Genomic DNA, 25098 nt, shown 5'->3' on the forward strand with positions numbered 1-25098 from the left:
CGTGGGGCAGTTACCTGGATTAGTGTGATCTGGACCTGAAAAGATGTAAACAGTGGAAAAGGTGTAATAGTTTTGGTTTTTTTAAGTCACCAGATAGTGTTATGGTCCTCATGGTGCTTTGCCAATTTGACCTTGTATCACAGAACTTGCTATTTGGTGTTTAATTTGGCCAGGGGAAAATCAATGCAGTTATCTTGGCACTGTTTTGTTTTTTTTCTTTTTTAACCAAAAGGAAATCTCAACTTTTCCTTGCAGTGAAAAGCCAAAAAACCATGAGCAGAGCTTAATTCACCATAAAAATAAAAGACAAGAAAGCAAACTTCATTTCTGACCAGTGCTGGGTGAAGCTGTTGGGGTTCAGTGAGGTGCAATGGGACTTTGCTTCAGCACCTTTGGGGCAGGGAGTTTGGACTGGAAGGGTTTTCAGCCCAAGCAAAACCTAGCCCAGTGCATCAGAGTGTAATAAAAGGCAGAAAAGTTAATTCCTGACCAGCGATAGAATGCTTTTGTTTGATCTTTTTCAAGTCAGGTTGCTTGAAACCCATTTTATTAAAATATATCCCTGGATCTCTGTGGCTTTTCCTAAGGGCAGCTTCCAAGCAGGTGCATGAGGAAGGGTGGCAATAATTTCCTCACTGACCCAGGGAAGCCTAAAAAGCAAAAAAACTTTGGAAATACTCTATTTTGGGGGAGAAAAAGATATATTTTTTTTTTTTTGGCACACTTGGAACATTTATCTGATGGTGAGATGTAAAAGCTTGGTTTGATGGCTTCTGACAGGGCTGGCTCTTCAGGACCTGACCTTCCCTTCAGTCTGGGGCTCCTCTCTGTGTTCATTGCTTCCTCTTGGATTTAGCCAAGGTTATTACAAGCCCAAAACTCTGCCAGGGTCGAACTGAAGCCAATAGTTTGCTACCACTTCCTTATCTTTGCCAGGTGGTTTCTTTTGCTCACCAAACGAGTGGATTAGAGCAGGGGAGGTCACAACAAACTCCAGCAAACTCCTTTTGCTTTAAAAATCCTTTTGCACTACTGTGCAACACTCCTGGAGCTGATTGCTGGGAGATCTTTTCCCTTCCTTGCCCCAAAACATGTGGATTCTCCTCGGATAACAAGTGTCCAGTAACTAGGAAGTGTTTGCTAAGGGCTGTCATAGCACACTTGAAATGCAAATCCACTGAGGGAGTTTTAATGTCATTTTCATATAGATGAAGTCATTCTAAAGGAGCCTGAAATTAAAGTGCACTTCTGCAAAGATTACAAGTTTAGCAGAAAATGTCCTTTAGTTTCATTAGGTGGTTTTCTTCTGTTGCTGGTTGATTTCCCTTTCAGCAGCTTTTGCATGGTTTGCAATCAGCCCAGTGCTGCTATTCACTGCACTTGCTCTCATTTGGGACTTTTGCACCAGGAGCTGGACAGGGGGGCTGCTTTTGGGTTCTTTTTTCTCTGATTTTATTATTATTTTTATTTTATAACCTCAGCTTTTTCTAGTTACACATTCCTCACTAATCTTTCTGTTTCCAAGAAGCATAAATATTGAGAATTAACCAGTCATATCCTGGCCAGAGAGGTACAAAACCCAGCTGCTGGTGTGGTCTGTAAGAAATCTGGTTTAGATAACAGCATCCCAGTGAAGTGGCCACAGAAACAGCTCCAACAGAGGGAAGGAGCTGCTCACTCAAGTGATTCCCCACTTCCAACTGTAAGAAGAAAAAAATCTGCTTTTTTTTTAATGTTGTCAGGCTCTGGCTGGTGGGTTTGGTGCCACCACCCTGCACTGAGGGTCCCACAGGGGTGACAGGTCCTGTCCCACTGCCCCAGGGCCCTTGAAAAGGGTGTGATGCTCCTGTGGCTTTGCAGCCAGCACAGGGGGGAAGAAATAGCCCCTTTCCCCCAGGGTTTTGACAGGCTGTTTAGAGCTAAATTCTGCTTTGAGGTTTTGCAGGCAGAAATGAAACCCATCAGATTGCTTCCATTAATTATCAGTTTCTTTTATTTACTTTTAGGGCCTCAAAGCCATTAGTCAACTTTACCAGCAGTTAAAATCCAAGCAAAATTGCACACTACTTGAAACTAAATAATGATTTTTTTAATTATCACTCAAAACCATCTATTAAAACCCCCATTCCTCTGTTGCCTTTGCATCCATCTTTCTGCAGGGTCTGTTTGCAGAATCAGGACTCTAGCCCAGACACCTCAGGTTTCATCCAGTCCTGCTTAGATGCCAGGACCCTGGTTTTTAGAGAAATTCCTGGCTTAAACTGAGGGTGCCTGGATTAAGTTTTTAATGAGCTATTTCAGCACCTAAATATCTTCCCTACTTCTGAAAATGCCCCTCTTCCTGCTGCTTCTTGTGGGTTCTGCTGGAGGCACGGGGTTTCTTTCTCTATTTGTACTGAAATATCAAATTGCCAAGTTAAATTGCCTACATCAAGTTTAAGAACCTCATTTCAGGCATTTTTTTCTTTCTGAATCAGGGTGCAGGGACTTCAGGAGTGAATGTGCTGCTTTCTCCCTGGTGCTATGAATTCGGGGCTGACTTCTCCCCAAAAATAATCTCCTTAACGTAGACGAGCAGAGCATTAACCTGGTTGTTCTTTCCCTTGCTTTGGGGGAGCCCTGGTGCCCTCCCCAGATTATTGGGATATATTTCAGCATTGCAATGAACTTAATGAAATTACAGCAAATTATTAACACTATTCCCTCCCATTTTTCACCTGATTTTAGCCTTTTACTCGAGGGGTGCTCCCTGTAAATCCAGCCCCCCCAAGATGATTGTTGTTAAGGAAGGGTTAAATGCAATCCAACATTGCAAACAACAATCCCAGAGCCTGGACTTCCCAGGAAGCTGGGGAAAAACATCCTCCCCCAGAGTGTGGAGGGAGGGCTGAGTAAGTGCTCCGGGGAGGAAGGGTTGAGTAAGTGCTCAGCTCGCCCTGCGTCGGGCTTGTGGGTGCTCTGCGTGTCTCTGCCTTGCCCAGGAGATTTGGGGGCCTTGGCAACTTTAGGAATTAATTATCTCCCTTTAATTGCTAAGGGGCCAGGCTGTCCTGCTCTTTCATGACCTGGCAGACCTTGTGTCCTGGTGTTATTGCCTCTCACCAGTGTGTGAGCACCTCATCTGATTTTCCCGGTGCTGCCACGTCTGGAGTGGAACATTTCTCCCTCCTATTGCACACTTTTGGAGTGTTACTATATAAGTGTACATAAATTTTAAATAAAAATAGTAATTTAATCTGTATGTTATCTGAGTAGTGGCACTTGTAGAGATGTAGGGTCTTTAAAAAAAAAAAAAAGATCATTGAAGGTGATTAAATATGAGATTATTCATTTGGTGTTGGTGCTCGAGTTGGATTTCTGCACTGGTTTTCTCTTCCCCATGTAGGATGTCTCACAGAAGAGAATGTCCTGGCTGCTTTCAGATCTTCCTTAGGTAGCATAGACCCCACAAATGTGTGAAAAGTGGGCAAGAGGAAAGGGTTAAGAAGTGTTGCAGGAGTTAGTGATCTCCTGGATCTCATCTTCTGGTTAGCTGTCCTCTTGGAAGGGAGCTTGTAATCCAAGCTTCCAGCTTCACCTTTGAGATCTGGCTTCTGGTTTGGGGCTGAAATGGCCATTTCTCTGTTCAGAGACCTTCCTGAGCTGTTTTCCAAGGAGGGTTTCAGTAAATCTGCCCTTGGGTGTTTTTAGGTCGTGGTGTAGAAGGTGAGCACTTTGCCTGGAGCAGTGAGATGGATGATCAGAACTTTGGAGTGCACTGTGTTATGGGGCTTAAGTAAAAATTAAATACTTTAATATTAATATAGGTTGTAGGGCAATATGCAGCAGGCTAATTAGATAACCACATTCATAAATCCCATGCCATTTATAACTGAGTCCTGAGAAAGAGATGCTTGCCTAGTTTGCTGATGACACTAAGCTGGGAGGAGTGGCTGACACACCAGAAGGCTGTGCTGCCATTCAGAGAGACTTAGACAGGCTGGAGAGTTGGGCAGGGAGAAACATGATGAAATTCAACAAGGGGAAGTGTAGAGTTTTGCATTTGGGGAAGAACAACACGATGGCCCAGTATAGGTTGGGGGCTGACCTGCTGGAGAGCAGTGGAGGTGAAAGAGACCTGGGGGTCCTGGTAGACAAGAGGATGACCATGAGCCAGCAATGTGCCCTTGTGGCCAAGAAGGCCAATGGCATCCTGGGGTGCATTAGAAAGGGGGTGGTTAGTAGGTCAAGAGAGGTTCTCCTCCCCCTCTATTCTGCATTGGTGAGGCCGCACCTGGAGTATTGTGTCCAGTTCTGGGCCCCTCAGTTCAAGAAGGACAGGGAAGTGCTTGAAAGAGTCCAGCGCAGAGCTACTAAGATGATGAAGGGAGTGGAACATCTCCCTTATGAGGAAAGGCTGAGGGAGCTGGGTCTCTTTAGTTTGGAGAAAAGGAGACTGAGGGGTGACCTCATCAATGTGTTCAAACATGTAAGGGGTGAGTGTCAGGGAGATGGAGTTAGGCTCTTCTCAGTGGTGACCAGTGATAGGACAAGGGGTAATGGGTGTAAATTGGAGCACAGGAGGTTCAAGTTGAATATCCGGAAACATTTTTTTCCTGTAAGGGTGACAGAGCCCTGGAACAGGCTGCCCAGGGGGGTCGTGGAGTCTCCTTCACTGGAGACATTCAAAACCCGCCTGGACACGTTCCTATGCGAGGTACTCTAGGTGGCCCTGCTCTGGCAGGGGGGGGTTGGACTAGATGATCTTTCGAGGTCCCTTCCAACCTCAAGGATTCTATGATTCTATGATACTGAGCTCTACCTCCTCTCAGGTTAAAATAAATAGAAAAAGACTCATTTTGCTCAGGAATCCCTTTTCCCACAGCATTCTCTCTCCCCAAACTCTCCAAATGCAGGATTAAATGAAGCCCTCAGTAACTTGATAATCCTAGAATCAGCCTAAAAAGCTGGAAAGGGCAATACCACTGAATCCAGGAGCTTTTCCTTAGCTTGTAGTTCCAGCAGATCTGCTAAAAACTGGTGAAGTGCCAGAGGTAGGGAACTGGAATGGCTACGTGAGTGTCATCTGTCATTACAGCACAAAGTCTGTGTCATATGTGAGTCAGAAAATAGATTTGTGTATCTCTGCTCATACAATGTGAGGGTTTATGACCTCAGCCCCTGGGGGGACAAAGCAAAGCTCTGTTGGGGACGTGAAGATGGGAACAGTTGGGATTTGTTTGCAGTGATGCTGTCAAGGGATGCTTCAGGCTCACTGGGGATGTCTGTAAGGACTTTGGAAACTGAGGCAGAAAATAAAGTGACCCATCTGATTAAAATGAATTTCCAGTTATTTGGGGCTTTCAGAGAAGCGATTGAAGTGGAGTGTATAGATCTGGTCCTACTTCTTTGGGGGAAAAAAACCAAACCCAAACAAACCTAAGCTTTGTATTTAATCCCTTGAGCAAACCAATAGTAAATTGTTTATCAAAAAAAATAGTAGAAATTTCCCATTTTGAATCTGTGCTTTCTTCCCATTAACCTCACAGAAAGGATCATCCTACCCAGATTTTCTGCTCCTGGATTCCCAGATTTTCTGCTCCTGGTTCCTTGGCCAAGCCCCAGTTGTTGCCAGAACTTGGTGCAGCTTCTCCCTGTAGTCTCTCACCATCCCCCCTTGTGTCTGGTGCTAACCTCACGTTTGGTTCCTCAGAAACCCCTTAATTTATTTCCCATCCCACATTTAAGTTTTCCTCCCTGCTTTCCCTGGGCTTTTGTTCAGGACTCCATCTCCTGGCTCCTTTCTCTGGATGAAGTCAGTCCTTGACTATTTCTGTCACCTCCAAGCTTCAGATTGCCCTTCTTCCAGATCACATCCCTATCTTTTTCTTTTTTTCTTTTTTTTTTTTTAGCATCCTGATGATATTTAGAGCAAAATCTTCAAAAAAAAAAAAACCCTGCATCAATGGCTCTGCATTTTAAATCTGCCAGTCCTTCAGCTTAGCAAATGTCCAGGTTACCAATTTATTCCTCCCTTGATCTACTGCTCTTTAATCCTTCTTCTGTATTTTGTCCTTTTTTGTTAAGCTTGTTTTTTTCATTTATTTCTTAAACATAATATTTCCAAGAGGGGGGAAAAAAAGCTTTTGAAATATAAAGCAGCAACAAAGGTCTCAATCCCCAAACCAAGTGTGTTTAATTCATGGTGGGACCTGGTGGAGTGTTTGCAAGGTGCAAGATGGCAATCCCAAGCTATCTGTTGAAGGAAAATCATCAGAATTAGAGGATTTTCCCCTCATTTTTGGCATAGCTGTGATTCATAGTATGAGAAATGCTGATGTGATAGTGTGGCAGGTGTACAGAAAGCCTCCTGCAGGTAGAGATCTTTGTTCCCTCCTCATCTGAGGGTATTTTGACTGCTAAATCCCATGTAAAAATAGTTCCATTATGCTCTTTAATACACTATTTTTTCCCCTTGAAGATGAAATTCAGATCAGAAGATGTTTGTCTTTCTGCATTTTACTCTTCTGTGTGTTCTAGGAGGTGTCAGCACATCAACCCAGTTGGCATGCTGACATGCCTGGGGTTTTCTTAATTGAAATTATTATATAGAGATATAAAAATTAATATTTTTAGCATGTGTCTTTGATTGTCTGGGCAAAAATTATTTCAAAAAGCAGCTGCTCCTTTATAATCCACACCCTTCCCATCATCTCTTCCAAGACCACAGAGCTGAGGACCCCTCAGGGATCAGCCCAGCACCCAGTGTCCCAGGAGCAGAGCAGCTTTTGTGGAGGTGAAGCCCCAGAAAATGGGCTCAGTTCTCCTTTAATTCAAGCAACAAGAGCAACAAGACCTGATCTGGCTGCTAGCATGGTACAAATGAGATGATGCTTTGAACCAGAAGCCTTCCCAGACCAATCCTGGCATCTCTTCCCAAAGTAAACACATGAGAGCATTTTCAGGGAGGTTAAGCAAATGTATTAATGTATTAATTTTGACTCCAGTATATTGCTTTTTTTTTTTTTTTTTTTTTTAATTTAGTGTAACTTTGAGTTCATCATTTGAAAGATTTTCCTTTTCCTCTGGTCTCCTACAACTGATCCAAATTCAGGAATAAAACCCTTGGCTTCTCTGAAATATATTCTAGTTATTCACAAAAGATAAAAACTCATTTAAACACTTTTATATGTGCTGATATTTTCCAAGCTTATTCCAGTATTTTGGAATTAGAGCAGTGCATTTCTATTGCAGAGCCACAAGTAGAAATAATGACCTCCATAAGTATGAATTTACACTTATGCAGATCAAATGAGCATTCTCCAGGAATTATCTGTGGCTTGGGAAGCAGGATTGGGAAGCACTGACTTACAGAATTCTGTATTTTTTGCCCTGGTGCTGCTTGATGGTCAGATCCTTCCCAGCACTTTGCTCAGCACCTCTCTGTTCCCACCTCCAGTTCATGCCATAAGTTTGGTTGTGCTGCTTTTAAATGTGAAAGGGTGTTTATTCTGAATTAAGGGAACACAAATACTGAGGCTGACATTTTAGTCATGCCTGAAATCCAAAGAAGGACTCCCCCAGAGGTTGAATTTCACCCCTGTCTTTTCACAGCAAGGAGGGTTCAGCCAAGGAAAACTGAATTTGCCCTTTCTGCTGACTTTAGTATTTGAATACCTAAAAAAAGAAGTCATTTACAGATGGATGTGTCTCTCCCTTTCTTTACCCTCCTGAGCACAGTGGTCAGGGCAGTGTTGATTTGTGTGTGTGCTGGGAAGAGGGCATTGGAAAAGGGTGAGGGGAAGCCTTGGGGTGCAGCAGGCAACCCTGCCAGGCTCCAGGAAGCAGCAGCTGGGCCTGTGCTCAGGTTTAGTGGGGAGAAATTAGGGGGAGAGGTTTAATAAGCAGCCCTGAGGTGGGATTGAGTGGGATGCTAGCTGCAGGCCTCTTTCCCCCTAAAAAAACCCACTCAAAATCCTGCTCAGATCCAGAGATGCTGGGTGGAAATCCCAGCCTCCTGTTCCCATCTCTCCAGTGGGAAGTTTGCTCCTGTGTGCTGTGGTGTTCAGATGTAAGAATGAGGGAGAAATCCACATTCCTAATCCTATATACTACAGAATTTACAAGATCCACCAGTGTGCTCTTTTTTTTTTTCTTCTACTCTCTCACTTAGTTGCTAGGCTGTGTCCAGACCCAGGTGCATGCTGCTTTTTACAAGGGTTTCTCATATGCAGCATCTTTTATATGGCCCCTCTTTTCTTTTTAAACAGTTCCTAAGTTATTTAACTGATCTATTTTTCATCTTTTTTTCCTTCCTTCTTTTCCCCTCCCATCTCTCCCTATTAGCAGAACTCCTGTGGTATCCCTGTTGCTGTTTACCAGAGTAAAACATGAGTCCAGTTTTCTAGCCTGTGATTCCAGGATTTTATATATGTGCCCCAATTTGTTATTGGAGTTGTTGGGAGGTTCAAACAAAATTCTATTCCAAAGTCATCTAGTTTATTGTCCCGTGTTATTACTCCAGTCTTGGATGATTTCCCAAGTATTTGTTTGGATTGTTCCTGCAAAGAGGACTTTGGGTTTTTGATTGTTTTGTTTCCCTGCGTTTGGATATTTTTTTCCAGGAAAAAAAAAAAAAAAAAAGGATGAATTCTCTTATTTCTAAAGTTTTTTTGGGGGTTCAATGAAACTTTTGCTGAGGACACTTCTGTGTTTGGGCACGTTTGGAGCAAGCTGAGGAGCTCCAGGAGGTCTGAGCAGAGTGGAAGCATCTCTCAGCATCACTGCCAGAGGCTCCCAGGGCATCATCCCCTCCCTCTTTTGGGTGTCAAGGAGCAGAGCTGCTGACAGATACTCTTGGGGCTGGGTGGTTGCTTAGCTGAAGCCTTTTTAAGGCTGGTTCCTCTGCCCAAATTCAACTTTAGGCCCCAAGGTCAATGCTCTGGGCTTCTCCTGCATCCCTAGATGTGAGCAGCCCCTCTGGAGTTGCTGTAGGGTCAGTGTGGGGTACAGTTCTTTCTCCCCAGGTCACCAGGAGGTGTAATAGGATTGTTTATAACCCAGCACTGACCATCCATTCCTGTTCCAGCTGAACCTGCTTTTCCCAGGCCCTTGGCTGCAACTCCTCGGGGTGGTTGGACTCCACTTAAATACCAATTTTCCTGCCTTCAGCCAGAGCTTTTGGGGTGGTGTGTTGAAGCTCTAGTTCTTGAAATCCTGCTGTCTGGCTGGTGTGTGCTCTTCCCTCTGAAAAACTGGCCCAGGCTGGCAGGGATGCTTTGCCTTTTGTCCTGTCACACTGCCTCCTGCTCCTGATTAAGGGAGGTTAATTCCCAGGAGCTGCCTGCTGGAGAAAATTACAGATGTGTGCAAGTTTGGGCACTCTGGGATAAATCCAAGCTCTGAGAATCAGTCACTGGAGAATCCTCCATCGACTTTGGTGTCATTAGGGTTTCACTGTCCTAATTACCTAAGTGGCAGTGCTTGCAGGGTACAGAATACATTTCTGGAATTAGGTTTAGGAGCTTACAAACCTTGCAGTAGCTGTTGTACAAAACTAGGAGTTAACTAGGCTAGATTAGCTAGGTAGTAGTTGGTGAGGGGTTTTTTTGGGTTTTTTTTTTTTCTTCTCTTTGCTGCTGGGGTAAAACGCTGGCTTTTGCCTATTGATAGCTCCCTGGGTCACACTCAGAAGAGTTAAAAAGATGAAAAGAGCTCAGGCAAGGTGCAGGCACCCATCTCCTCCTCCAGCACTGGCCACAGGGAAAGGCTGGGAGCTCCCTGAGAACCCTCCCTGTGCCACCCCCAGTCCTCTCAGCAACCAGAGGAGGAGTTTTTCTGTCTAAGCTCTCAATATCCCAGCTGAGGATTTCTGAAAATTCCTTTTTTTTTTTTTTTTTTTCCCCAGCTAGAGCTTACATTTTTATAGAGCTTCATGTTTTAGACAGTGCCTTCTTTTTGTCTTTGACTGAGATAAAAAAATGAGGAGTTTAAAACAATAACTACATGTTCCACTATGATCAAGGAATTAGATAATCTGGCATGTTTGCTTAAGGGGGCTGTATCTTAGTACTTTTATAGGGCAGTATTAAAGCCCTGAGCCTTCTTATTATGCCAATACCCAGAAGGTTGCTTTAATGAGAAGTAAAGGGCCTTTTTCCAATTACAAGGGAGTAACTGCATTAAGTTCCTGTGTTATGTCAACCTGCTTTGATTTGATTACTGCGAAAGAAATGGATTTATCTGTCAGTGTTACTTAATTAAGCCTTCTCATTGATGTTTCACAGAGTAATATGGTGCAGTTTGCACATTTAAGTCTAAATACAAAGATAATTGGTGGAAAGCTAAGACACGACCCCTGAAGATAAGGCACAAGAGCTGGTGCTTTTGGGTTTCTGATCAGACTTCAGAACTTTTGACTTTGGGGGAAGAACTTGAGCATTAGACGATTAAAGCAAGGAAAAGGACAAGGAATTTTCAGCCAAATTTGAGGTGACTACAAGTTTGGAGTCTAGGCACATCTTCCAGGGTTATCTGGGGAGGTTTGTCCCCTAATATCTTGGATATGTAGAACCATGGCTGCTTCCCTTGATGCATCCATCCCCAAAAGCTGTCCCTCTCCCTGCCCAGGAGTATCCCATAGGCAGGACTTCTTTTCTGGGTTAGTCTGGAGGGTGCCCAGGGGGTTGATGTCTCCAGAGCCAAGGAATAGCCCAGCACTGAGGAATGTGTTGTTCCTGGGTTATTTTAAGCACCTGATAGTGCCCTCTGGTCACTGGCATGCCTGGCTCCAGGGAGAGGTAGGGGGATAACTCAGCAAAGGGCAGGAATTCAGCTCCCCACAAAACCACTGTGGAGCTAGAACCACAGAAATAGTTCCCTAAACCTCACTGGGTGCATCCAGTGCCTGGTTGTGGATTTCCATCCCTTGCTGGGAAGTACTGTGCATCCCGGGGGGAGTGGTGCCCCTTCCATGGGCCTGGAGAAGTAATTGGTGAAGAAAGTGACTCAAAAGTGACACCACGAGCAGGTTCAGCCCAGGTTTGTGGAAACTGGAGTTCAGCAAGGCCTTTGACACCGTCTCCCCTAGGATTCTCCTGGAAAAGCTGTCAGGCCATGGCTCAGCCAGGAGCACTCTGTGCTGGGTTAGGAACTGGCTGGAGGGCCGGGCCCAGAGAGTGGTGCTGAACGGGGCTGCATCAAAATGGCGGCCGGTCACTAGTGGTGTCCCCCAGGGATCAGTGTTGGGCCCAGTGCTGTTTAATATCTTGAGGGAGGATTTAGAGGAGGGCATTGAGTCCATCCTCAGGAAATTCCCAGCTGACACTAAGCTGGGGGGAAGTGTGGATCAGCTGGAAGGCAGGAGGGCTCTGCAGAGGGACCTGGAGAGACTGGAGAGTTGGGCTGATCCCAAGGGGATGAGGTTGAAGATTCCAAGGGCCGGGTCCTGCACTTTGGCCACAAGAAGCCCCTGGGGAGCTCCAGGCTGGGCAGGGAGTGGTTGCAGCAAGGGAGCTGGGAGTCTGGCTTGCCAGGAAGCTGAAGAGGAGGCAGCAGTGTGGCCAGGTGGCCAAGAAGGCCAATGGCATCCTGGGCTGGCTGAGGAAGAGCGTGGCCAGCAGGTCCAGGGAAGGGATTCTGCCCCTGTGCTCAGCCCTGGGGAGGCCACAGCTTGAGTCCTGTGTCCAGTTCTGGGCCCCTCAGCTCAGGAAGTTGAGGAAGGAGCTTGAGGTGCTGGAGCAGGTGCAGAGAAGAGCAAGGAGGCTGGGAAGGGATCCAGCAGAATTCCTGGGAGGAAGGAAGGGCTGAGGGAGCTGGGGGTGTTGAGGCTGGAGAAGAGGAGGCTCAGGGGAGACCTCATCACTCTCTGCAACTCCCTGAAAGGAGGTTGGAGCCAGGGGCGGGTTGGGCTCTTTTCCCAGGCAACTCTCAGCAAGACAAGAGGGCACAAAGGGTCTCAAGTTGTGCCAGGGGAGGTTTAGGTTGGAGCTGAGAAAGAATTTCTTTCTGGAGAGGGTGATCAGACCTTGGAATGGGCTGCCCAGGGAAGTAGTGGATTCTCCGTGTCTGGAGATCTTTCCAAAGAGCCTGGATGTGGCACTGAGTGCCATGGGCTGGGAACCACGGGGGGAGTGGATCAAGGGTTGGACTTGATGAGCTCTGAGCTCCCTTCCAACCCAGCCCATTCTGTGATTCTATGAAAGAGGGGTTGGCTCCCAAAGGGAAAATCCCAGCAACACCGTGCAGCCCTTGGCTGCTTGGGATGTCCCTGTCCCTCTCTGCTCTCCATCCTGGCCACCAAGTACAAGAGGAAGGGTATTGCTCAAAACACAGCCCTGAAATGTGGCATTTCTTGCATGTTTAGCATGTGCAAGACTGCAGCACCTGTCTTAAGATGTAAATAAAAATACCCAGTTTAGCAGTCTGGAAACCTTTCTTGGCAGCTATTTGGCTTGGGGGTCAGGAGGAGGGAGGTGAGAGCAGGAGAGGCTGAAGGAGAGGCTGGAGGTGCTGGGTTGCTCCCCTGGCTGCTGGGGGGCTTGGACCTCTTGTCCTGTTCCCCAGGGCTGAGCTCTTCTGCTCCCAGCTGGATTTTGGGAGCTGTGCACGAGGGTAGGATGATGTCCATCAACGTCAGTGGGCTAAAATCCACTGATTTTGAGTAGGCAATGGATCGGAGCTCTCTGGAGTTAATTGCCTGTTACATAACACAAATGATTTTTTTAAAAATATGCCTAATTAACCTAATAGAATGGTTGATCTGATCTGTCAGGTAAATGATACACATTTTCTTTCTTTTTCTGGAGCTTAATTAAATATTTACCTAGGAGTGTCTTGTGCTATTAACACGTTCATCTGTTATTGAGATAATGGGGATTGTAATTGGGGGAAAGCATTAAACTGTACAAATATGTGGGGGGGGTGGGGTTTAGGGTGTTTTTTCTTTAAAAATCTCAGAAATCAGCCCAATTGGGTCACAGCTCCCATATTTTAATTCCAGTGGAATTATTTACAGGCTTCCATTGAACCTGTGTCCTGTGCCTTGCTGAACTGAGGCTTCCTCAGCCAGGAAGCTTTGAGCCAAGTGGGACATTTTGGGAGACTCCCAGCTCATTGTAGTGAAGGTTTGGGGTTTTTTTCTTGGCATATACTCCACGTTTGGAAGAACACAGAGTGGTACAACAAAGTTTTAGTAGCTATAAACTGGCTTGATTGGCAAGAGTAGGAAAAACCTGGGGGAAAGAGGAATAAAAACAGTTCCATCTGAGCAGAAGTACTGGGAAGTACTGGTGTTCCTAGAGATGCTCTCTGTGGAAAAAGGCTTAAAAACACCCTGAAATGGGCTGTCTGAAAGGACTGGGGGAGCTCCCAAGGATTGCAGTGGGTTTTCTAGCTGATGAGAGAGGAAAAACCCCTCTCTGTGTGAGCCCTGGCTTTCTCCTCTTGCTGTGGAGATGTGGTGCAGAGCTCTGCAGCAGCAGCCCAGCCCCAAGATACCTTATTTTGACTGCTGGGTTTTGGCTGTCTTAACATGTTCTGTTTGACAAGCTCCCTGGTTTAGTGCTGGAGGTTTTGGAAGGGTTTTAAGTGGTGCAGCACTTTTAAAAGTCTGGAGAAATGCTGAAGTCATTTTGATGCTCAAACCTCTGGTTCCTGAGGGTCCGGTTCGTTTCTGCTGTGAATTTAAATGAGTTAATTTAAGCAGTGGGTCAGAAGCCACTACCATCATAGTAGCCCTGTGCCTGATTCTTAATTAAAGGCAACAGGAGATTAATTTGAAACATTAATTTCAAAGTGCCTATACAAAAGGAAAGAATTATTGCAATAAAGCCTAAAGAACTTTTTTGTCCCTAGATGTAGAAGACAGAACTAGCTCAGGGTCCTGGGGGAATACAGGACATCCTAGTCCATCCAGGGTAAGTATATCTAATCTTTTTCCCCAAACCAGACTTCCTGCATATGTAAATTTACAATCTTAAATGTGAGTTTTCCACCTGATTGCATGGAAAAACAGGGATGTCAAGTTGGCTGTAGTGTAAAAATTACTTCTTTTGGGTTTTTTGTTGGTTTTTTTTTTTTTTTAATATTATTAAACCTGGTCCTGTGATTGAATTGGGCACCTGCTTCACTACTTCTACCAGGTAGCAAGAATATTAATTAACCATTATTTTCCTGCTAGGCTGTATCAGCCACTGCTACCAACAGGAGAGCAGAGGTTTCTGGGGAGTGTTTCCCCCTCTGCACCTGGGTTTTTAGGGACTGTGGGTGCCACCATAGCCAAGAACCAGTGTCCCTACTGTAGGCAGTGCTCATCCTGGTGCAGAAGCCCAGCAGCCACTTTGTGGACACCTCTGAGCACCCCAGGGGCCAAGCTCAGGGCAGTGACACCGGGGAGGACCCCACTGGAGCTTCTCTGCTCTTGCCCTTCCTCAGCTGCTCTGTGCTTGTGCTCAGGGGGTTTCAGACCCTTTTCCTGGGGCAGGCAAGCTGCAGGGGGGTGGCTGAGCACATCCCCCCAGTGAGCACCCCAGGGTGGGCAGTGCTGCTGCTGGTCCTCAGGAGCTTTCCCAGCCAGAGCATCCCGAGGGCTGGGCACAGCTTTGCCTTCAGCACCAAGATGATTATTTCTCTTTACTTCCTGCTAACACATGAAGTACACTCAGGCAGGGCAAAAAAAAAAAAATGCTTTCACTCCTGCCCTTGTTTAAACAGTTTGTTTCAATTGCTTTTTAATTGTTTTCTAATTAACATGAAGGCTCAGGGCTCTGCTGGGAGCTCTGTGCCCTCTGGTATCTGGGTGGGAAGGAGAAATGCAGCTGCCCTCTTCATCCCCAGCCCATCCTTCCCCTTGGGGCAGGTCCTGGCCTGGCTGGACCTTACCCTGGGGGAGGTTTTCAGCTGCTGGCTGTCCAGGGGGGTCCCCATTGATGGTGTGGCAAAGGGGGGGGGGAAGCCCGACACCTTTTCTTCTCCCCTCCTGCTTAGCATCCATTACGTCATGACTGCTCACATCTGTCAGGTTTATTTTTATCCCTTTTTTCCCCACTTGACACTTGTATTGCTTCCGAGGGAAAAATGTTTTGAAAAGTAAATTCTAAATTTGCCCACACGATTATTTATGCATGCAAAAACTTGAATGTGAGTGTACAATGAAGTTTGGAGATGTAAAGGAAGGAGCACGAGCCTGGGAAGAATCCTGGAGTTCCAATCAAGGCTGTACATTGACTTGCAGAGTTATTCTACAGCCAGCCTGACCTCCCTCTCCTTCCTGCTTTGTAAAATCATGGTGCTCTTTCCACCTTGGGAGAATTAGATCCTTAGGCATTCTTCTGCCCCAAAGAACCAAAACACGACCTAGAACTGCTCTGCTTGGTCAGTGTCTGGAGTTTAAATGGAATTTTTGCTAAGGGAGTAACTGGAGGCAGAAAAACCACACTAAAACTGCTTGAAAACAAGAGGGCCCTGATCTTACCAAGGTTTTAGATGTTCTTAGGTAGCATCTGATGCTGTTGCTCTGCAGAGAAGTGCCACACTATGTGGCACCATGCTTGGGTATTCTTCAGTAAGAATTCAGTGAGGTCATGAAGAGAGCAAATTTCTACTTAAAAATAGACTTAAAAAGCAAATATTTCTTTGCTGTTCTTGCATGTGTTATGGGTGAAAAAAGTTCTGTATTGAGAGAGGCCTCTATGCTGGATTGCAGAGCAAGGAACTCCAGGAACCTCATCTCAGTCACCCATGCAGGATTTATCCACACAGCAAACTAAAGTCAGTTGCTAATGAAATAAACATTTGAAACAGCTTTAAAATGTCCTGGAACACATCACTTCCAGCCCAATCAATAGAGGAAAGCAATAAAAGTCACAATATTTCTTATAGCTGGCTTCAAACTTAGAAGGGAAAACAGGGACCTGTAGGCTTTGAAAAATGCCATTTCAACTTGTAAAATTGTGTTTTTTTCCCCAATTTGTTAACAGAACTATGGAGATGGGACTCACTATGATCATATGGCGAGCAGAGACCTTGGGTCGCATGACAATCTCTCTCCTCCCTTTGTCAATTCCAGAATACAAAGTAAGAAATCAAATTTCCTAACTTGACAGTGTTGTTAAAAGTGGAAGAAACGAGCCAGAAATTTCAATTTGGAGGGCTTGAATCCCTCATCCTTGTTTTGGGGGGGTTGATTGTACTCACCATGGGGTTGGGAATGATTATTATTATTTTTTTAAGCTCTCTCACAATTTCAGAAATGCAGAGGGATGATGTTTATTGACCAGTGTTGTCTTGCTGGGAGAGGGATGTGGCTTTTGATGCAGGAGCTGCAGTGTTTGCTGGGAGAGGTAACTGGTTGTTTCCTAAGGAGCTGCCTTTCCTTTTCAAAGGAGCTGGCAGGGAAACTCGGGAACACACTCTGAGCAGGACTTTTAAAGTAGAAAAGGATTTCTGGAAATATGATAAATCCCTGTTCACAAAAGGGAACAGCTAAATAACTGGTGAGGGCCACTGGAGCCATTGTTGGTTTTGGAGCCTGGTGAATCCCTGCCTGCTGAGACCTGCGAGCTGCAACCTCCTGGATTGCAGGCGAGGGCAGTTGCAGCTTTTTCTGCTTTAGAGGAGTGAGATTTTGCCCAGGGCGTTTGGCAAGGACCCTCCTTCCACCCCACACCTCATGAGAGAAGGTTTTGACACCCCTGAATAATCATTTAGCTTTAGCAGCAAGCAGCAGAGCAGTACCAAGAGAGGCTGTAATTATTTGTAAGTGAATGATAGCTACTTTCTTTAATTAGGGTTGATAAATGAGTTTGGTTAAAGTAAATATATGATGTAAAAATATTAGTAATGCTTGTGCACGGCCAAGATCACACCCTTCTTCTGCAGTTGTCAATGAACTAACCAAATGCTTTGCTTTAAAGGCTTGAATGGGAGCCAAAGAAAGCGTGGGGCTGTAACTGCAATATATCATTCCTCAGCTCTAATATACAGCCCTAAAAAAATGCCTTGTCTTGGAATATTGGGAAATCTCTGCAACTTGTTGAACATAGAGGACAATGTTGGAGCTTGTAGTCATTTGTATGTTTTCACGTAGAAAACGTGGTTACAACAGTTTTAAGGGGTCGAAGGGAAGCCAAGAAAAGCATGGAAATTTCAACACTCCCTTCTTAACTCACGCCATGGGGCTTAGGTAGTGCACAGAGCCACTCTGCAAATAGCCACACACTTCTCTGAAACCCACTGGTGCTTTCAAGTTTAACCTTTCCTTTGAGCCTGGAGAATAGAAAATCTCTCTCTCTCCTCTGCCTGCCCTTGGGTGACAGAAAAATCTCATTCCTGTCTCTGGTTTTGCCAATAGCAGAGAAAATACTGGTTTTGCTTGGTTTGAGAGGGTTGTGGGTTGTTTTTTTTTAAACCCACATTTGGTGGAGGCACCTGGTTTGAAACTCAAGCCCTGTCATGCTGTGATGAGCAGCTCTGCAACCCCTGAGTCTTTCTAGAAGGTCCCTTTTGTCACCAGCTGAGGGGCTGCATGGGTCCCCCCCAGAGGGGTCTGCACCAGCCCAGGCAGCATCCTTGCAGGACATGTGCCTGAAGACTTTTTGTCTTCTTGTTTTAATGAGATTTGGTAATTCCAATTGGAAAGCAGAGCAGTGCTGCTCCCACACACCCAGATTAACCCGTGCTAGCAGCTTTTGACGAGTGTGCCCTTGCACAACACCACGTGCAATAACATCAGCTGCCTCCTGCAACCCACAGCGTTTTGCAACTCTGCTTTAGGAGCACCCTGGTAATCAGCATGGGCTCCTAAATTCCCCTGTTGGGGGAAATTTACTTTACTCCCCAACTTTTTACTTTATTCCCCTGTTTTGCTCTGCTCCTGGGCACGGGGTGCTTGTGCTGGGGGAGTTGTGCTGGCTGCTGGGATGTGTGGATTTGGGAATTTAGGGGAGAGCTAAATCCTGGGGTGCTGAGCAGTGCTGCTTGCTCGGGCTCCCAGCTCCTCTTCCTCCAAGTGTATTTTATCATTTCCCTTTTCCTGACAGGCTTTCCCCAAGGGAAGGTCCCTCAGCCCTGGTGTTATGCAGCTGGCACCTGCAGAGCCACGCTGGAGTTTTCTTTCCATGCTCCCCTTTCTCTTGGCAGCTGATAAAGAGCCTGACAGTCATCCAACTTAAACTGGTTTTGTACTGGTGTGTATTGACCCGAATGGAGCTGCTCCTGATTCGAGGTGGTTTTGCAAGCAAGAAGGACTTTGTTCTGGCTGGGGATAGATGCTACTGACCTCATATCTGGGAACCACAAATGTTTTTAGAGAGAGGAGGATTAAAGGAGGACTTAGATTGTGTTTTATTTTTCAGCTATGTGTTCTTAGCTGACATTTATTTGTGGCCAGTGTCTAGCAGGGAGTTTGTGTGTGAGGCTTTGGAACAGCCCTGTGTGGAGGAGCAGGGAGAAGTCAGGGAGCTGTGTGTGCATCACTCTGCCTCTGGGGACTCAAACACCACTTGCTTTGGGTGCCTCTGGGGTCCTGCTACCCTGCTGGGTGTTTGGGGTTCTCTTAAGGGTATCTGAAGAGTGAGGATTTGGCCCAGGACTGAGACAGGCATGGGCAGAGAGCTGGGATGGGTTTGGCTTCTCCATCACCTCCTGCTTCCAGGTGTGCTCTTAGGGAATGTTTCTTACCTGTGCCTTGGGACATCTTGCTAGCGCCAGACATCACTTCCCAACCTACAGGAACTTGCTCTTAACCCCCCTATAGCTCCCAGAGCATCTCACTGTAAGGATTAGATGGAGGTTTCAGGCACTGCTGAAGAAAGCTGCTGGCTTATGTGGTGACCTTTGAATCTCATCTGGGTTGGTGGTTGATATTTTGATTTGGTTACTGTGGTCACATTGTGACAGCTGTTGGTTCATTAGAATTCAGTTCCTCTCCTCACTTTGCCTACCAGGAATATTTAGGTTTTTGTTGCTCAAAGCCCCCTGAATTTAACCCGATGTGCCCCACAAGGTGAGATGTTGGGGGCTCTCTGGGTTCCAGCTGCTGGGCAGGCAGTCCCTGCACAGGGTACAACTTCTGGGTTCACAAAGCTGATTTAACCCACCTTGTTCAACGTATTAAAAACCTAAGAAAAGTACTTTTGATCTTTTTCTATTATTTCCTTGCCTAGACAGTCTGTGTGCTCCTCCCTTCCACGTGTGATGTATCTGGTGTTTGCTGTGGTGATTTTTTACACAGCTTATTGAAAAGAAGAAATGTAGTAAGTTGCTGCACTAGTAACTAGAGACAGCTTTTAACTTCTGGTACTGCTTTGGGACTCTCTGAAAGGACATGAGGTCACTGAGCATAGATCTTAGGAGTTGGTTGGTGATGGAGTATGTGAAGACAAAATCTTTGCTGGTGTTTATTTTCTCTGGCCATTGCTAAGCCCAAACCAAAGAGCAGACAGAGTGACTTTCCCTTCCCTCCCTGTGCTGCCACACATGCTGTCCCCATGGTCCCTATCCCCACAACCAGCCCAGGCTTGTACCACCAAATCAAGATTTTCCCTTCTGGTTTTCTTCCCTTTTCCTTTGAAAAGTCCCCCAACTCGTGATGTTCCTCTTAGCATTGGTATTTTGGAGGAAGCAGCATTTCCTTGTGGTGGGGGTGACCCAACGGGGCTGGGATGTGTGGAGTGCCCACAGGGCTCCTGTCCCTGCCTCCTGGGCTACCCGGCTCCTGCCCCTGCCTTTTGGGCTACCCAGCTCCTGCCCCGGGCTCCTGGGCAACCCAGCTCCTGCCCCTGCCTCCTGGGCTACCCAGCTCCTGCCCCGAGCTCCTGGGCAACGCAGCTCCTGCTCCGGGCTCCTGGGCAACGCAGCTCCTGCCCCTGCCTCTTGGGCTACCCGGCTCCTGCCTCTGCCTCCTGGGCTACCCAGCTCCTGCCCCGGGCTCCTGGGCAACCCAGCTCCTGCCCCGGGCTCCTGGGCAACCCAGCTCCTGCCCCCGGCTCCTGGGCAACCCAGCTCCTGCCCCGGGCTCCTGGGCAACGCAGCTCCTGCTCCGGGCTCCTGGGCAACGCAGCTCCTGCCCCTGCCTCCTGGGCTACCCAGCTCCTGCCCCTGGCTCCTGGGCAACCCAGATCCTGCCCCTGGCTCCTGGGCTACCCAGCTCCTGCCCCTGGCTCCTGGGCTACCCAGCTCCTGCCCCTGGCTCCTGGGCTACCCAGCTCCTGCCCCTGGCTTCTGCCCCTGGCTCCTGGGCTACCCAGCTCTGCCATGCAGTCCTGGCAAGCTGTTTCATGCCTTTGTGCTCAAATGTGCCTTCCTATTTATCTGCAGAAGATGCCCGCTCCATTTTTCAGGGATGTTGTGGGAAGTGATGAATTACTGTCTGGAAAACATCCTGGGTTCCTCGGGTACTCCCTATTACATGCCAATTTTTTAATATTATTTTTAATGCTATGATAGCACTTGTCTCTGTAAATATTGCTGTGGCGTTTGCTTTTAATCCCTAGGGCTTTGATTCTGTTCCTGTTGTTATAAGGAGAACTGGAATTCTTGCAGATTAGTTAAGTTTACCCAACACAGCATTAGAAGGCCTTGCTTTCAATTGCTAAACTATAAACATTTGGGATGAAAATTTTCCATGCTGTGTATCTGACTCAGCCTGATTATTATTTTTTTAACCTTCTGCAGAAATGATTTCAACGTTTCCTAAAATGAGATTACATTTCAATCCTGGCAGATTTTTGATTTTCTCAGTTAGTGGCTGGCACATCAGGAGCATTAATTCTTTTTCACACCACCTCTGTTATGTCAGGTGGCTTTGGTTCCCCTTCTGCAGCTGGAGAAGTTGAAGGTATGTGAGGAACTGTGAGGGAAATGGCAGAAACTGCCCAGAATTTGCAGTCAGAAATTGGAAATGCAAAAGGGTTTGGTCTCTCAGCTCTTGAGTCCAGTGGCAGCCAAAGATGCCACCACCTGGGGACATGGTGGCTCTGATCCTTCAGATGGATCACCCACGTTATGGGAGCACACACTCATCACCCACTTACTTATCTTGTGGTGCCTGCTTTTTATTTTTTTCCTTACTGTTGCTTTTTATTTATTTCTATTCTAAAATATAATTATTCCTATCTTACTTCCTAAATCAAGGGTTGGACTCGATCTCTGAGGTCCCTTCCAACACAGCCAATTCTATGATTCTTCTTGGGGCAGTGGGGTGTGGAGGAGCCAAGCAGCTTAGGGTGAATAGAAAGCAAAGAAATGAGTATTATATTTGGAAAAAAAGTAAATTCTACGTGGTGTGCAGAAAGAAACCTGTGACAACTTTACAGAAAAGCAGACAGAGGTGAATTCTCAGGAGTCACAAGCAGAACTGTGTTTTCCAGAAAAATGTGGGACTGTCTGAGTAGCTTTAACTGAGTTTCAACAACAGAATATCTGGCTGAAAGGACTAAAAAGGTGAGGAAAGAGCTTCCAAAAACCAACGAACTGGAAATTTCAGACTCCCCATATTTTTATTGAGAGTGTTCTACATTCCTGAAGCTGACACAACCCCACAGCTGCAGGTTTAGGAGCAGGCACTGGATGTGGATGATGCCTTATCCCATCCCTCTGCCAGCTCCTCAGCACCCAGGGATTCCCCAGCCAGGTGGGAAATATTCAGAAGGATCTGACCTTATAGTCTCCTCCTGGCAATGAGGTTTGGGGTGGCTGCAGTAGGGATCCAGTATCCCAGTTCCTTACAACCAGGATAAGGATGGAGACACTGGAAGAGGCTGCCCAGAGAAGCTGTGGCTGCCCCATCCCTGGCAGTGTTGAAGGCTGGATGGGGCTTGGAGCCCTCTGGGCTGGTAGGAGGTGTCCCTGCCCATTCAGGGGGTTGGAACCAAATGAGGTTTAAGGTCCCTTCCAGCCCAAATGATTCTGAGAGCAAAGCACTGGAAGGGCATCTCCAAGAACTGGAGCAGCAAATGATTTTGGATGTGGTTTATTCTGCTCTTTAGTGGCCATTTACCTAACTCTATGTGTAAATGAAGCCTCTGTGTTTCTCCCTCCCCTTACCCAGGAACAGCTGGATAGGATTTCTTCTTCCCCTCCTTTTTTTTTTTTTTTTCTGCTGGATTAGTTTTAGTAGTGTCTGCACACAAAAAAAAAAAAATAAAATAGAAGTGCTTCTGGATAACCCTGAGCAACAGTTTGAATTTAACTGTGCAGGGTGTCAAGGCTGAGACCTGAGGAGCTCAGATATAGCACTTGAAACCACAATGAAAATCACACAGTTTACTGTCACTTGGGGTCTTGAAAGATGCCTTAAAAGTGCTTTGTAGAAGACACTGGCTCGTGTATCCCTTCTTGTCAGGGAACATGCCTGCTGGTTCTCATCTCACTTGCCTGGGAACAAAGCAGGAAAAAAAAATCAGTGTGTGAAAAGCATTTTGTACATGGAGATAGAGAAATATGTGCCAGCTCCCAATGAAGAGTTAATATCTTCTGCAACAAGTCACTCTTGAAAGCACTGCCAGTCAGGATGCTGAGCTTCAGCACTCAGCCCCAGCCTCTCTCCCAGTCCTGGAGAAAAGAAATTACAAGGCCATTTCCATTTATTTGGGGAACGAGCAGCAGATGTATAAATAGAAACTGTAGACTGTGGCAATTCAAGTCTGCATACAGAGCAAAGAATTGAAATATTAGTTTGTACTACAGAGCTTTCAGGGAAGTTTACATTCCATTGTATTTTGTTCTTAAACAAGTCCAAGCATTTGCAGCAAGTCATTTTGTGCCACGGTTGTGTTGTGTGCAGGGTGGAAAAAAAGGGCATTGAAAATGTATTTGATCTGTATTTGGGATTACAAATTGTTTGCAAACCAAACTTTGGGCTCCAGGGCTCAGGTTTTATCTGCTTGGGACACTGTGTGTCTCTGCCTGGCAAGTGAATTCCTAGAAGTGGCTTTTAAAGGAGCACCCAGAAGGCACTTTAATGGTTAATGAGCTCCTGCCCTTTATAGAGATGAACTTAGTTTGGCTTTCAAATAAGCATTTGCTGCTGTCCTCCAGCTGAGCTGAGCCTAGTGGCAGAGGGAATTTGAGCTCACACCTGTTTGAGCATTAAAAGAAACCTGTGAGTGACTTCTTTTAAATATCCAGAGAGAGGAAAAAAAGAAAAAAATCAGCTCCTAGAAAATCTTACCCCACCGAGAAAACCATTGATGGAATTTATTTCTTTTAAATAAAAAAACCACTGCCAAAAAAACCCCTCTAAGCCTTCTAAATGAGTTCCAATTTCCCTCTTTTCCTGGAGTTGTTTGTGGTCATGGAATGGGTGAGCATCCACCCCAAGGTAGTGCTGCCAGGAGGACCCGGCCGGCCGGGCTGCGGGCTGGATTTGCATTACAGCTGGAAAGCTTACATGTGGGAAAATCTGGGAAACAAAACAAATTTGTTGAATTACTGGGTCATTTACATAGCTGCTCCAGTCATGGTCCGTTAAACAGGCAAAAACAATGGGTTTGTTCTGCTCTCTAGTTAAGGCACAGAGTGTGTAAAACAATGCCGAGTTAGCTGGATAATTAATAATCGTTGGGAGCCCCGCCGTAGCTCGGGCCTCAACTTCCCACTGAAGAGAGGTGGGGAATTGGGGAAGGCATCAGCTAAATGAGAGCAACTTATTTTGGTGGCTTGTGGTGTATTCTCCTACAAAACCCAGGCTCCAGCTCCCAGGTGCTGAGCCCTAAAGCCTCGCATTCCTTGCCCATCGAAACGCGCGCCCGTCCTCGTCGCTCTCGGTTTGTGGGGCTTTTCCCTCTGCTGAAGGCCACATCCAGGAGAAAAAAAAAACTGTCATCGCTTTCTGTGGGAAGACGTGATGGTCTTGAGGGGGGGAAAAAAAAAAAATAATCCTTTTTATTTTTGCAGTGAAATTTTTAATTCTCTTTCTGGCAAGTCCTCCTGGCAGGTGGTGCGGCGGCTTCCCTGCTCCTGTCCCCAGGCTGGGGGCTGGGGGGCTGCTGGGGTGTCAGCACGTTTGGTCAGATGCACAGAAGAGACAAAATCAAATATAAAACAGTTGCAGGGAAAATGATAAAAAGGGTATGACAGGAGGGTACAGCAATTCTCCACCACGGCGTGCCAGTAGATACATCTTACCATATGGTCTGCATTAGGGACAGCACCAGTTCTCACACTATGTGAGGCTGCTGGTATACTGGGTCCCTGCTTTGATCCTTGTACCATGTGAAATAAAAAGATAGGGAGCATGCATTTAACAGGAACCATCAGTACTTTAATTAGATTATATTCCTTTTTAACTTGAATCAGAGTCCTCCCGTGCCATTTCTTTACCCTGCAAACTTTTGCCTCTGTGGTTGTGGGCTTGAAGCAGATTCAGGAGTTCTAAGTTAGGAGAGTGCAGAATGAGCAGTGATGGAGAAGGATATTCTGGGAAGCAAACACGCTGACTAAATGTGATAAAGGAGAAATTAGGCCAATGATCAAATATTAAAAAGAGTGGCAGTGTGTGTGTGTGTGTGTATATACGTGTGAATTATCCGGAAAAAAGCAGTTCTGATTAATTCCTGGATCAGCAAGCTATGTAAACAGATCAGCAAGAATTTAGTCACAAGCATTTTTAATTTGTTGTTTAAATACCTTTTAATTATGATATCTATATCGACACGTTCATATCCCTTCTACTATTTATATTTTAATTCCTACGTGTCAGTAGAACTGAAGATGCTTGATTCTGGTTCACGTTGCCAACAAATTTTGCTTTTCTAGGAGAATATTTTTTTTTTCTCTCCCTAAATGTTCACTGTCATGCAAATCTCCTAGCCAGCACAGGGAATCCAGAGCCAGGTTTGGCTTGCATTTCCAACTGGCTGTGATTACAAATCTCCCGTGGAGTGCAGCACCCAGAAGGTGACTGGAAATCTGAAGAGCAAACTGGTTTTAGGAGCTGTTAGATGGAGAAGTGTGCAGGTGTCAGTAGGAGTTGGCCCAGTGGCTGTAACCTGCTTAATCTTTCTTTATTTCAAGTAGCAAAATAAAAAAAGCATTAAATAAAAAAAACAAAGTGAGAAAAATCAGTGCAACTTTGAAGTAGCTGTTGCTGACTGAGCACTGAAGTGGGCTGAAGGCCAG

General features: G+C 46.0%; 1 protein-coding gene across 6 annotated transcripts in view; it reads left to right on the top strand.

The window, feature by feature from the left end:
* TCF4 (transcription factor 4) overlaps window positions 1–25098 on the top strand; it is a 223918-nt gene that overhangs the window by 53304 nt on the left and 145516 nt on the right. For 5 of the 6 annotated variants that reach the window (XM_030467039.1, XM_030467040.1, XM_030467042.1 and 2 more), the window contains exons 4-5: window positions 13834–13895; window positions 15957–16053. The exons of the other annotated variant lie outside the window; for it this stretch is intronic. In XM_030467039.1, the coding sequence (XP_030322899.1) occupies window positions 13834–13895; window positions 15957–16053 (159 nt within the window). The remainder of the gene's footprint in view (window positions 1–13833; window positions 13896–15956; window positions 16054–25098) is intronic. 6 annotated transcript variants of the gene reach the window in all.

The sequence above is a fragment of the Calypte anna genome, chromosome Z (genome assembly GCF_003957555.1).
Source record: "Calypte anna isolate BGI_N300 chromosome Z, bCalAnn1_v1.p, whole genome shotgun sequence".
NCBI classification, from domain to species: domain Eukaryota; kingdom Metazoa; phylum Chordata; class Aves; order Apodiformes; family Trochilidae; genus Calypte; species Calypte anna.